This window comes from Solea senegalensis, linkage group LG6 (genome assembly GCF_019176455.1).
Source record: "Solea senegalensis isolate Sse05_10M linkage group LG6, IFAPA_SoseM_1, whole genome shotgun sequence".
Lineage (NCBI taxonomy): Eukaryota > Metazoa > Chordata > Actinopteri > Pleuronectiformes > Soleidae > Solea > Solea senegalensis.
In genome coordinates this window covers 13717810-13731484 of record NC_058026.1, presented here as the reverse complement: position 1 = coordinate 13731484, position 13675 = coordinate 13717810, and the positions used below count along the sequence as shown (strand labels likewise).

General features: G+C 40.8%; 1 protein-coding gene across 4 annotated transcripts in view; it reads left to right on the top strand.

The window, feature by feature from the left end:
- The window catches only part of pax5 (paired box 5), a 47107-nt gene that overhangs the window by 12586 nt on the left and 20846 nt on the right, over nucleotides 1–13675 (top strand). For all 4 annotated transcript variants that reach the window (XM_044028923.1, XM_044028921.1, XM_044028924.1 and 1 more), the window contains exons 2-5: nucleotides 1673–1838; nucleotides 5233–5430; nucleotides 6071–6132; nucleotides 9656–9781. In XM_044028923.1, coding sequence (XP_043884858.1) covers nucleotides 1673–1838; nucleotides 5233–5430; nucleotides 6071–6132; nucleotides 9656–9781 — 552 coding nt within the window. The remainder of the gene's footprint in view (nucleotides 1–1672; nucleotides 1839–5232; nucleotides 5431–6070; nucleotides 6133–9655; nucleotides 9782–13675) is intronic.

The window sequence follows — 13675 nt, the reverse complement described above, 5'->3', positions numbered from 1 at the left end:
GGGTATCCCTGCTGGGGTAATGTGTTTAAAATCTATTACCCCCACAGCTAGGATTAGTGTGTGTGTGTGTGTGTGTGTGTGTGTGTGTGCGTGTGTGTGTGTGTGTGTGTATTCCCCTAAAGACGTAATCACTATGCTAATACAAAGGCCAGTGGATTATGTGGTAAAGAAATTCTGGTTGATTTATACTCTGCCTTTGGTGAAATACATACACACCCGCAGTACAAACAAGTATCGTTTTGTCCTAAAAAGTCATATATTTATGTTGTTATATACCATACGTTCATACTGCTGTGCAGTGGATTACAATGTCGCCTTTGATGCAGATTCACATTGGTGTGGATGTTTGTTTTCTGTGTTTTACAGCAGTTGGCATCTTTAATTTTACATTACTTCCTTCTTATTCCCTGGCCTTTGCCTCATCTTCCTCTTTGTTTTCTTTTCTCTTAATATGAATGTGGCAGGCTGTTGTGTTGACCTCCCCTTGGAATACTCGACCTCTTGTCCAGTGCATGTTTGTATGGCTCCAGACTGACAAGACTATAGTTTATCTCTGTAAATCAACTCACTTGGTTATTGTTATCCAATGCACTGCCTTATGTTTCATTCCTTTTGTCACTTCTGTTCAATGCAGTCTGACTTTTTCCAGATCAACTAACAAGAAACTATATGTTTATGTGTCGTGATTATGACAAAAAAAGGGTACAGAAACAATGCAACCTAAATCTATCAGCGATTCAGAAGTATTTTATTCTAGTGTACACAGGTCTTGCTCTCTTTCATTCATTTCCATCAATTTCTTTTATCCCTTCATCCCTCAGGGGGAATATTAAGGGTATCTTCCAGTGAGGGACCAAGGCCTTGCCTTGGTCAATAATTAATTGAAATCCCTTCTTAGCGTACTCTACCCCAGGTTAAAATGGGTAAAGTTTGCACTTAATTATGCTGAGCAGGACAAATAAGAGGACAGCGATAAGAAAATCTGAATCCACTGACCAACCAGAGAGCAGCAGCTGTGTGATACTGATGAGCAAAGTTACCATATTTCTGAACCATTAGCCAAATATTCACTTCTTGTATATTTGTTTGAAAAACAACCTTTTTGGGAAATGCCTGAAACAAGCAGATAGTTTCATCAAATTATATAAACATACATAAAAAGCACCTTTGCCAAGTGTCAACCCACAGAAACACAGTCCATACAATCCAGAGAAATCCAAAAAGCAAAGTTGTTATTTAGTAAAGCTGGACTGTGGATTCTTGGTGCTTGTAGAGTGTAGCTGTATGAGCAGCAGTGATGTAATGACTGTCCAAACTGCCATTCAGTAAGACTTTTTACTCTCTTGAGCTGCTCAGTATTTAGCAGAGAAGACTGTGATTGCACTAGTCCAATGAGGTGCGTGTGCAAATCTGATATTTGCTTCCACCTTCATGTTTTTTTTTGTAACAAAAGTGTATTTGTTTTAACAGTATAAATATATTACTAATAGAAAGGAATAGAAAAAGTTTTGGACACAAATGAAAACCTTAAGAAACTTTTATTTTACAGACATACTTAAAGTGTGATATGTGTAACCAAGTAATGCATGAAAACAAATCTCTCTCTCACACACACACACACACACACACTCATCCTGACACTTGGTTTGATTGGTGACTTCTCCTTCTCTAGGACATGGCGGCGTGAACCAGCTCGGAGGTGTGTTTGTAAATGGCAGGCCCCTCCCTGACGTAGTGCGACAGCGCATAGTAGAGCTAGCCCACCAAGGGGTTCGGCCCTGTGACATCTCACGCCAGCTACGAGTCAGTCATGGATGTGTCAGCAAGATACTGGGCAGGTAAAAAGCACAAATGACCACACACACACACACACGGTGATGCTTGCGCTCAGTATTCACAGTTTACATAAGCAGTGACCTAGCATGTCACAGCTCAGACAACAGAAATAAAAGTGTAAAATTTCAGTGTGGCACAGGACTGCTTAAAGCGGTAGTTCAGGTTTTTTTGAAGTATGGTAGTAGGAGTTACTGATGCAGTCGTTTTACGTCCATGTTCAAAATCCGATTTTGGTTTGACTAAACAATAATCGGGTTTTCTTAATGTCATGTAAACTAAGAAAAAACTAACTAAAATCGAGCTAGTCTTAGTCGGACTAACATACCTGGATAATGCATTTCATTGTCCGATTACTCCTGCGTGTAAACACTTAATCAGACTAGAGTTGGTCTTGGCGTTCTACGCATGCTTTGACCCAGAAGTAGAAGGAGATGACGTATAAACTGCAGTAATGTTGCCGGAAATCATACGGCGACAGTGGCGTCTTTCTTGGGACAACACAGCAACCACAAGAGCCGTGCTCCATTCAACTGTACAGCAGGTACAAAACATACAGAAACACAGCACTATCCATCTCACGGCTCACTCTTTGTTTTTCCTGTGATGTAAAGGTCAACAGGAAAGTGATTCAAGTACACATTAGCTTATATAGACATACAGCGCCACCTATGTAGGCAGAGTCAGACGTACACGGCAAATAACTTTATTTCTGCTCCGCGTGTACTCGGACTCGGCAAGTTGTCCGATTGCTTGTCTTAGTCAGACTATGGCCTTCACTCGATTAAACTATGCATGTAAACATACTGACTGTTAACACTGACTTCATTAAGTGCTCGGTCTCACTTCAAACATTTCAGCCAGCAGGGACACAAGAAAGTCAACTCAACTAATAACATCTGCACCTGCTAGAGACTACAACACCTTATGTTCATGTTGTTTCACCTTTTCCAGACTTTTCCAGACTTTTCCAGCTGTGAACTGAAGTTTGTAAAGTCATTCAGCTGCACCAAAGTCCACAGATAATTTGTTTAGATTACAGGCACACCAAAGTCACACAATTACTTTTTTTTTGGGGGGGGGTGAATGGTTTACGAAGTGCCACAAACTTCCCCACATAACCACACTTAAGAAAACCCTTAACTAAACAGTTGCACTTTTACATCTGTTTCATTGCTGAGTCATTCTGGTTTGTTCTGGCTCAACATGTGTCAGACTGTGGCACCTGCAACATGACATCGACTCATTTGAGAGATTTTCTGATTCCATCAACATAAACGCTGCATTTTCAGTTCTGTCAACCCTTGCTTCCCCTGCCCCTTAATTTCTCTATCTCATTCTCTTTTTACCTTCCTCTCCTCTGACCCCTCTCGATATTTTTGTCTCCTCTGAACCACACCAACCACCCCCCCCCCCCGATTTCTCTCTCTCTTCCTGTCTCTCTCCCTCTCTGCCTTTTCAAAGCTAAATTCAAGAGCAAATCCCTGCTCATTCCGTCCTCCACAGAAGAAAGGAGGACAAAAGGGAAAAGATTCATCACTTTTTGGAATTAGCATCAAAATGAAATTGGCACCATATTTCTTCAAACCTGCCCCCCTCAAAAAAAAGACAGGGAGATGGAGAATAGTAGAAAGACAAGAACAAGGAAGACAATCAAAAGGAAAAAGGCACGTTAAAAAGAAGAGTTCAGGAAAAAGAAAAAAAAAGAATGAGAAAGACCATTTGTGGGGACGGAGGAGAAGGATTAGCTACAGCGACCCTCAGCTATATCAAAAAATGTGTAGCTCATTGTTCTCCCTTGCCTCTCTCACTCTCTCTCTCTCCTGTCCTGGCCGTTCAACTCACTGAAGCGTTACTGTGAGGGGGAGGAGAGGGGATCGAGGGATGGAAGGAAGGAGGAGGGTTGTTTTATCCTTTCCTCTCCGTCTCTCTGGTACCAGCAGAACAAAAACACCAACTCTACCATCCCATGTCTGTGCGTGTGTGTTGGCTCATCATTCTGGGGATATCAATAACCACACTTGTTTATTCACCAATGATTCAGCTGTGAATAATTTAAATAGTTCTCCAATTGAAAATAGATTGTTTTTCCTTTAGCTGTGTTTATGCTCCAGCTATGAAAACGTGCAACAACACAGCCACATTCTGCAGCGGCGTGCACACACAGCCACACTTAAAAGAAAGACAAGGAAACACACATTTACAGGAACACATATCTTCATGGAAAGGATTACCCTACCATACAGCAAGCAGAGAGAGAGAGAAGAGAGAGCGAGAGACAGACAGACAGAGAGACAGACAGAGAGAGAGAGAGAGCAGGTTTAAGACTGACTGACAGCTTGCATCCACACACAGCATCCCTCCTTTTTTTGCAAGCTGAGTAGCACATTTGCTGTCCTCCCAACCCCTGCCCCCATGCCCCTTCTGCATGCAAATACATTCATGAAATAGCCGTGGTGGACATGAAATGCCTGAGAGTGTGTGTGTGTGTCCACGACTCCACGTCACACTTTTCATATCTGTGTCACAATGGGAAATTATCAAAGACAACAAAAAAACACAGGTTCACAGGTGTCGTGCACACAAACGTCGTCATTTTAGCCAACTCTGACTCTGACGATTTCAACATTACAGCTAACATCTTATTCATCCATGCGTGTTGTCCCTCTGACGTCTGAGACTTGATCCGCTCAGGCATAGAAGGTGTAAAACTAAACAAACGTCCCATATGATCACAGACAAACACTCTGACAATGTAAAACACAAGCTTTCTTATCCTTCTTCATCGTTAAATCTGTCTTAATACAATGCTGACATGACAGTAGAATTTGTGCACTGAAAACGTGATGATGGATGACAAAATCAACAGTCTCCACTCCTGCAAAAATGTTTAGCTGAGGTTTCCATGATGGAGGCCCCAGCAGTGTGAAGTCTGTTTCACTCTAAAAATACCAAAATGTGTGTAAAACCTTGATCTTACTTGAAGAAAACATTTTAATACAGGCAGCAAAATGCTCATAACCCTTAATACAAATTGATGAATGAGTATGATAGAAAAGTATGAAACGCATGCGCAAGATGGGAAAGGGTTTTGAATGTAAGCCGAGTGCAGTGGAAAGGCCATTACTTTGCCTTGAGAGGAAAAACATCTGAGACAACATCAAGGAGAATCAGAAGCACTTTGTCCAATTCTATCCACTGAGATTGCCAATGTTGCAAATCTTAATTCTTCTGAAGAAAAATCCAATGACACACAAACAATGAACAATAACATGGATTTATCCGTACTCATGGTTTAACCCACCACGACATTTATGTCACCTCGTATGTTACTACAACCACCTTGTATTTGCTGCTCCCTATGACCAACATCAGTCTCTTCCACGCTTCGATTGGCAGGTACTATGAAACGGGCAGTATCCGCCCCGGGGTAATCGGGGGATCCAAACCAAAGGTTGCTACACCCAAAGTGGTCGACAAGATCGCCGATTACAAACGCCAAAACCCCACCATGTTTGCCTGGGAGATCCGGGACAGGCTCTTGGCCGAGAGAGTGTGTGACAATGACAGCGTCCCCAGTGTCAGCTCCATCAACAGGTACTACAGTCTGTGTAATCTGTGTATATGTGTGTGTGTGCGAGAGAGTATCAATTTATAGCAACAGGTACTGAGTTTAGGAACATACGACTGTTCGTTTTACGCGTGTGTGTGTGTGTGTGTGAAAAAGAGAAGAGAAAAGAGGCCCCAGTCTCCATATGTATGAAGTGGCTGCAGCTCAGTGGTTCAACACGATGATACAATGACAACCTTTTCCCCTGAGCATAGAGGCACAGAGAGAGGGATGACGAAATAAGAGAGAGAAGGAGTGAGCAAAGGAGGCAGACAAAAGGGAAGAAAGGTGTGTGCGAGCAAGGAAAGAAATAGAAAGGGAAGAAAGGGAGGAGAGGAAGGGAGAGGAGAGGAAAAGGGGGAGGAAGGGAAAAGAAAGGGAAAGAATGAGGGAAAAAAACGGCTTGCATGAGCAGCCAAGCAGGAAGTGTGAGGCCCCTCTGCCATGTCAGCCTGCCTCAGCCACTTCACACACACACACACACAGTTTTGCGCTCCCACGATGGTCATGTTCTCTTTGTCACTCAGAATCCTCTCTCTCTCTCTCTCTCTCTCTCTCTCTCTCTCACTCACACACACACACACACACACACACACACGCACTAATATCTCCTCTCTTTTCCTGCAGGATCATTCGGACTAAGGTTCAGCAGCCGGGCCAAACGGGCTCAGTGTCGGCTCACAGTTTAGGTAGGTCGCTGTTATAAAATCCTGTTTCCAACTGTCAAAGCAAATTTCTTTTTGAAGAGCAGACATTGTGTGATGAAATGCTGAGAGTCTCAAAGTGAATCACATTCATCAGGATATTTGTGGAAATGTGTCAAAAGTTCACTTCTAAAGGAGGAACATACTTATTTTCTTTTTGCCAGTTATATGTTGGTAAACTGACATTTCTGAGATGCTACTTCAGTGCGTCAATGTGTTACCTGGCACGTTGACCTGGATACACGGTCGCAAGTTAAACCTGTACAACATAGTGGTGAGAACCACAGGGCACGATACACGATATACGGTCCACAATACCAATAATATCACGATACAAAGATTCTGTGATAATCAATATATTTCAAGACAATCATACATCACGATATCTGTGAGAACAAAACGTATGTGAAAAATTGAAAAGTGCCTCTTTTAATTCTCTTTTAATCACAGCATAGAGAACAAAGTGCATTAAGTCCATGTATTGAACGTGAATTAAAATATTGATATTTGACCTGGTGTATCGATTAAAGTATTGTTTAATAATTTTGACCCACCCACTAGAGCTCCAAAAATGTTTAATTTAGTTTCAGTGTTCCAGTGACCACAATAACTAACACTCAAACAGCGACGCATGAACAGATGTTTGGCATCATCATCATCAACATAAAGGCTTCTGTACTGTAACCACCAACTAAAGCTGACTCACACCTCTGCACAACAATGAACATGTGCTACAAACCTGGTTTTACAAGTAAGAAGGAGACGTTATTCTTATGCCTTTGCGTTCTGCTGCCTGGTGACAGCAAATTCATTAGTGTGAGTATGTAAAAGAAAATAAGGAAGGGAGCGTGCCGAAACAGGGACCTGAAATGACTTAATAATGCAACAAAACAAAGCTTATTAACACCATTGTCATCATGTCTGTTATCACTGTGTCTGTTTTTTTTGAATATTTATATTCATATTCTGGTTTAAATCAAGGCAGGATTATAAATTGAAAAAAAGGGCAACTACCAAAGCCTCACGGGCCACAAAGGTCCATTTTTATTGTGTATCAGTCGGCTTGTGGTAATGTGATTAACTGTAAATGTGCTTTTGCCACCAAATCGCTTAATCATGTGTAACTGCCTTGAAGCAGATCACGCATTTTCACTGGTCTTATGTGCCGTGCCGTGTCTTTACAGGGAGCATTTGGGAGCCAAACTTCACATGGTGAATAATCCGAAATGAATTTTTATTCAAAGTGGAGCCCACAGCAAAGTTTGTGCCCCACAGTGGGCCATTCCAGCCACGTTTTTTTTTTCCAAGAAAACATAAGAAAATTTGACTTAATTGAAAACGTTGGCAGTCATTTTGCCGATGGGGTGATTAAAGGTGACATTTTACTCAACCATGGAAATCAGATCATGTTTTTGTGATCATATATGATCACAAAAAAGTTAAATTTTGAAGTAAATTAAAACTAAAACTCATTTATTTTTGTTCAGGTTTATATCTTGGTTTAAATCATGCTACAAACTGAAGCAACCTACAGCAATGATAGGAACACTATTGCTTCTTAGTCGATGAATATCTCAGAGTAGAAATAAATATGAGAGCTTTTCTCTCCCTCCCTCCCTCCCTCCCTCGCCTCCTCCCTTTGTCCTGCAGTGGATTGTGTGCTGGTGTCTCTCTTATCTTCACCATCACACTTTGTCTATTAATCTAAATTAATTTCACACACGCTGCTCCCTGACTCCTGCCTTTTACACACATTTAGCAGGCACACTCATACATACACCCGCATACGTGCACACCAGGACCCACTGAGGAACACACACACACACACACACTTACAGATTACACAGATAAATGGGTCCCACTCGCAGGCGGAAAATTGAACATTTGGATTTGCAGAATAAAAGCGTAGACGTTCTGATAAAAAAAAGACTGAAAAGAAAGAGAAAGAAAAATCAGATAATTGAAGTGCTAAATCAAGTGATGGAAAAAGGAGGGATATGCATTCATTATACTCTCCGTGTTGTTAGTGAAAGAGTAACGGCTAACAAGAACCTTGATCCTCTGGTTTGTTGTGGTTTTTTTTATTTTTTTATTTCTCCTTTTCTGGCTTGTCTTTCTGTGTTTGGGGTCTGCTGGGAGAGAGGATTAGGATGTCTGTCTCCACACCTTTCTGTCCCTCCTGGGATGCCATACTGTCACTCAGCCCCACGTCCGCTTACAGGGGCAAAGATAAGGGGCCATGTTTGTGAGTGTGACGATATATGTGCGTGTGTGTGTGTGTGTGTGTGTGTGTGTGTGTGTGTCACTAAAGCGGTGACAAGTATGTCGCTGTGTCACCCAGCGAGGAACTTGTCTCTGTCTCTCAGGGGGGAAGATTACAGAGAAAGACAACGAGACAGACTTCTGTCCTCTGTGGCTTTTTCTCAGCTTCAGTTCATTCTGTAGAGCCCAGTAAGGTTTTAGAGGATTAAAGTGCAATGCTGTGTTTATGAAGACAATAAACAGGATAGGCTTTAAATCATGTGGCTGTCACTCAGAGGTTTTTGTCCTCCACAGTATTTTTCGGTGGCGAACGCGTCAGAAGTAGCAGAATCAAGAGGTGTTACAACACACTATACGCTGTGGACACAAAGACATAAACCACTTTTTTTTGGATCAGTCTGAATTATATGTAATATCAAATGACTTAAAAGTACATGTGGAAATGAATGTATTATTATTATCATTAGGTTTCCATCGGCCTGTTTTAAGACGATATAAAAGAACATTTGAGGGAGGTGGAAATGTTGGCTACAACGATGGTGTTTAGAAATCGCAAGAGTGAAACGTGACTCTAGAGCAGGAAAATGTGGAGGGCGGTGTCACATTTCAGTCTCGTCATTTGTAACATCATTTGGGCATCATTGGGCATGAGGACAAAAACCACAACGTCCCTTGATTTAGTGCATGATGCAAAAGATGACTACACAAATAAATGGGAAGCAACAAACTATATGATCACATACTTTTTGTGCCATCAGCTGCTCATCTCACTGAACTGACCCCCAGTGTTTGCTTTACAGCAGTGGATGGAAACTTGACCAAATCTTTAAGAGATTTGCAATACAATACTGTATTGCAAAAGTCAAATTTTATTTTCATCACTTTGTTTAATTCTGTAAGGTAATGACATTTTGCCTTTAAAATACATGGCATAGGTTTTTTATGTGAAAGTGCAATAGTCCTCAGTCCATAGACCTTAAACAGAAGAAAGACAATCCCACTAAATAAAAACTGATGCAGTTTATAGTCAAACATGTATTATTTACAGACAGATGACTTTCAAGCAAAACTCATCCAGGTTCCAGCACTAATCCTGTCAGTGGTTGCCATCTTTTCTGTATCTATATTATGTGACAGGTTCTTGAATTGTGTTGGTGCTTTCAGTCAGAATCAATGTTTTCTTTTGTGATTTTCCAGTGACACCATATGAACCTTTTCCCCTGTTGTTGTGTGATCTCTTACGCAGCGACGTCCGTGGCTGCCACACAGGTCTCAGCAGTGACCAACGACTCGGCTGGTTCCTCGTACTCTATCAGCGGCATTCTGGGTATTAGCTCAGCCGCTGATGTAGGCAAGAGGAAGAGGGACGAAGGTGCGCAAGAAATGTCTTCATCGTGTGTGTAATTCATGTCAATTAATATGGAAAGCAAGGTGCGTGTGTTTTAAAGCAAACATCAGCATTAAGAAATCCCTATTTATTAACCAACATCGCTTCGCAGGAGTTTTATGTATGCACTATTGATCATGTACACTGTCATATTGGATCAATGTTATATGCTAATTAGAGGTGTGAGCTTGTGAATGTGTGTGCACTTGGGGGGTCACATCTACTGTACATGTGTGTCTGTGTATGTTGGTGTGCACACACGTGTGCATGTTTGTGAGTGTGTATGTGGCAGTGTCAGTGGCATTAAAAAGCCATCACGCAGACAGTCTCCTACGGTAAATGAGACAGGACCAGATGTCGGAGCGAGGGGGGGTGACAGAACGCCACCAGGGGCTATTTCTTGCTCTCTTTCTCACACTAACACACACACACACATACATATATATATACAGTATGGGGTCCTTCCCACTCGTGATGAATTTCCAAAACACTTAAGCAGGTTCCAGGATGAATCCCAGGTGCACCTTGAACATTTTGATGGGCTCTGATACACCCCACTTAACCACCAACTCTGACACACACAAACACACACACACACAGAGAGTTTAATAATGATGAGGTTTGTTCTAGAGACTTCCACTTTGCACAAAAATGGGCTCATAATACTTTGCTGCTGTCAATCCTGCAATTATTATATTAATTCATTTAAAGGTTTTCTGCATTCACTCAACATATTATAATGATCCTGAATTGAGTTTTCAATCAAAGTCACCACAGACCACTGGCAGCGAGATTATACAGTTATCACCAGTGTTACATTTTAAACTGGCATTTTAAATTTCCACAAATAAGTAAAACAAAACAAAATGCAGAAAGTCGGAAAAGTCAAAATATTACTAAAAGGTTTTTACGCTTCAGCAAAGTGATAAAAGATCAACAAAAACAAAATGCAACAAAAATCACTGGGAACTTGTTTATATTCATATATATATGTATAATATTATATATATATGTATAATATTATATATATCTATATATATCTATATATATATATATATATATCTATATATATCTATATATATATATAATATTCATATATTCCTCAAGGATTTAATAGTACCTGAGTGGAGAATCAGAGCCACCGAGCCATCTTTATATGCCCAACTCCTAATATTCAATTGTGGATGGAAACGTACAGTGAATTGTTTTGTATTTTGGTGACTCAATTGAAGCTTAAATTGTGATGGCTCTTGAATTGGATCAGAGCAAACGTTTTTTACTTTAATTAGACACAAAGCACAGATGTAACGAACAAAGTTAATTATGGATCAGTTTCATTAAAGTTGTTCCAGGCTGCTGCTGCTGTACCTGCTTGGTTCACTGATATGGCTCCGCTGTGAAGAATGTCTGGGTGTCTACATTCCCATTATTTCTAACTTATCAAAAATAATGTACTGTATATTTACACACATTACCCTCACTGTTCTGTGTGCTCTAATAATGTCTGTGGCAGAGACTTGGCGTGTGGTCAAAGTAAAATCTCTGTAACGTAATTAACAGCATGATTACGTTGCTTTGTTTTTCCACGAGTACAACATGCTTACGCCATGTTGCCACATATGTGGTATGATTGTGTTTTACCAAGTGGACCTTGTGTTTTCGCAGTCGTATCAAAAACATTGTATCCCTTCATGTTTCATCGTTTGCGCATTGTGTCGCTCGGCACCGCGTTGGGCTTGTGTGTTTTATCTGCAGTGTGTCTGTGGCAGAGGTCTGCGCGGTTGGCTCTGTGGTCTAATTAACAGCATTGCTAATCACAGCTTCCATTAGAGCAGCCCCCGCTGGATAACGACACACACACACAGCAAGGGGCGGCAGGGGGAACAGCATGCACTGACATGGACAGACAAATACACAAACACAAGCTCCTCTCACACACTCACGCCCATATGCTTGACTGTATGGACATTTGTAGACACACAGAGGGGAAGAAAAGAGACATCACACTGCAGGTGAGGCCAACAAACACACAGTGTTCTCTTGTTAACTTTGTTGTTATATCCATATCACTGTGCAACTAAACATGTCACATTAAACCATGAATGAATGGTTGTTTTGTTAATTATAAAATGACAGACTGTATATAAAGATGGAAATTGCACGGTTCCCTTCCTAAAAAACTCTTCCATCTGACTCTAATATAAACCCACTGGCGGTGCATTTAGCCAGAGTATGAGGTTTGGGTTAGGGACCAGGATAGTTTTGAGGTTAAGGCCAAGAAAAGGACTGAGGTTAGGATTAGGATAAATATCCAAGTTAGCATTTGTGGATATTTACTGTTGGCTCACACTCAGACTTTTATTTTACTAATATCATCAGCACTTGATCAACATGACCAACAATAAATCATAAATAATTATAAATGATAGCGTATATATTTTCCTTGTCAGTGACTGCTTAGTTCTGGCTTGATGCTCAGAGCAACGTTAAAGTGTGGATGGACACTCAGGGCAGCTACTGTGTGCGTCTGAATGCGTCTTTATATGCTGTAGTATATGATGCTATTGAAATGAGAATGGGCTGAGTTTGGGTGGTGAAGCCCAGGGGGTAGGATGGAAGAGAGCCGAAAGCCACCAGGGGCGAATCTGCTGGTTGCACACAGAACTTGAATAAATGGAGAAAAAAAGAGTCCACGTCTCACTTAATAATAAATAAATGTCAGTAAACACTCTCAATCGCAAGTTTCAAGTATTCTGCAATAGAAAATGATATCAAACCTGTAAATTACTGTATATTCCCATTTAGAGGAAAACAATACAGAAAATACATTCATTTTACACATAGTGGACACTGTGTTGACTGCATGTCCTTTCACACCTGCAGACATTTACCTATTGGACAGTTGCAGCTTTCATTTACACTGTGTTCACACCACAATACAAGAGGTAGTTGCTCATTTAAGCCTGAAGGTGCTCCAATTGGGGGACCCAGAGAGGCTCTGTGTAAAAATAGTGTGGAATACTGCACAAGACTCCACGGACACACCAAAACACCACAGAGATAAAAGCCAAAGAATAAAGACAACAGAAATCACTGCTGTAAAATTTCTCTGTCAAAAGTTGATATTACGGCGAAAACAACGCTATATTCGGTCAGACGGACTTCCTGTGTTACACTCAAATCATTCCGGGCGCCTTTAACGGACTTTAGGAGCCATTCAATCTTAATATGCAGCAGCCTGTTCTGATCACATGACAGTGCTGTCAATTTCATTTTGGCGACGATAGTGTCCTGTTACTGGGATACAGCTCAGTCTAACCACCTTGTGTTTGTTTTTGGAATGGGAAATATATAATTAATAATATAATACATGTTTCCTTTGAACAATAATAGTGTCATAAAAATGAAATAAGTAGTTTCATACATGAGAAAATACAAATGGTAGAAAATAAGGTGCCAAAATGTGCCAAATGAGACCTCGCCTGTACTTTCTGCACATAAAACCTCTAATTTAGTTTTGCTTCACTTGAACAAAGTCAAACTTTTAACAAAAGACTCATAGACTTTCATACAAACACATACAGACGTACATACATACAACACATGCAGATGGCTATTCAAGAGAATACAGGTTTCCGGCACTTTGACATTGAAATCTTGAAGAATTCAAAGTCTGAAGATTCACACTGCCGTGACCACACATCACCTCATGTCTTGATCATTTTAGTACATTTTATTTTGATGTGGTTGTCAGTCACTTAACACCAGGTTGTCTTGTCTCTCACTGTATCATATCATGATTTCTGCTGGAAACTGCTCAGAAAGTGTCGAGATGCCAGCTGTATAAGTGATGGGAACACAGGAAGGGCTTTGGGTGTG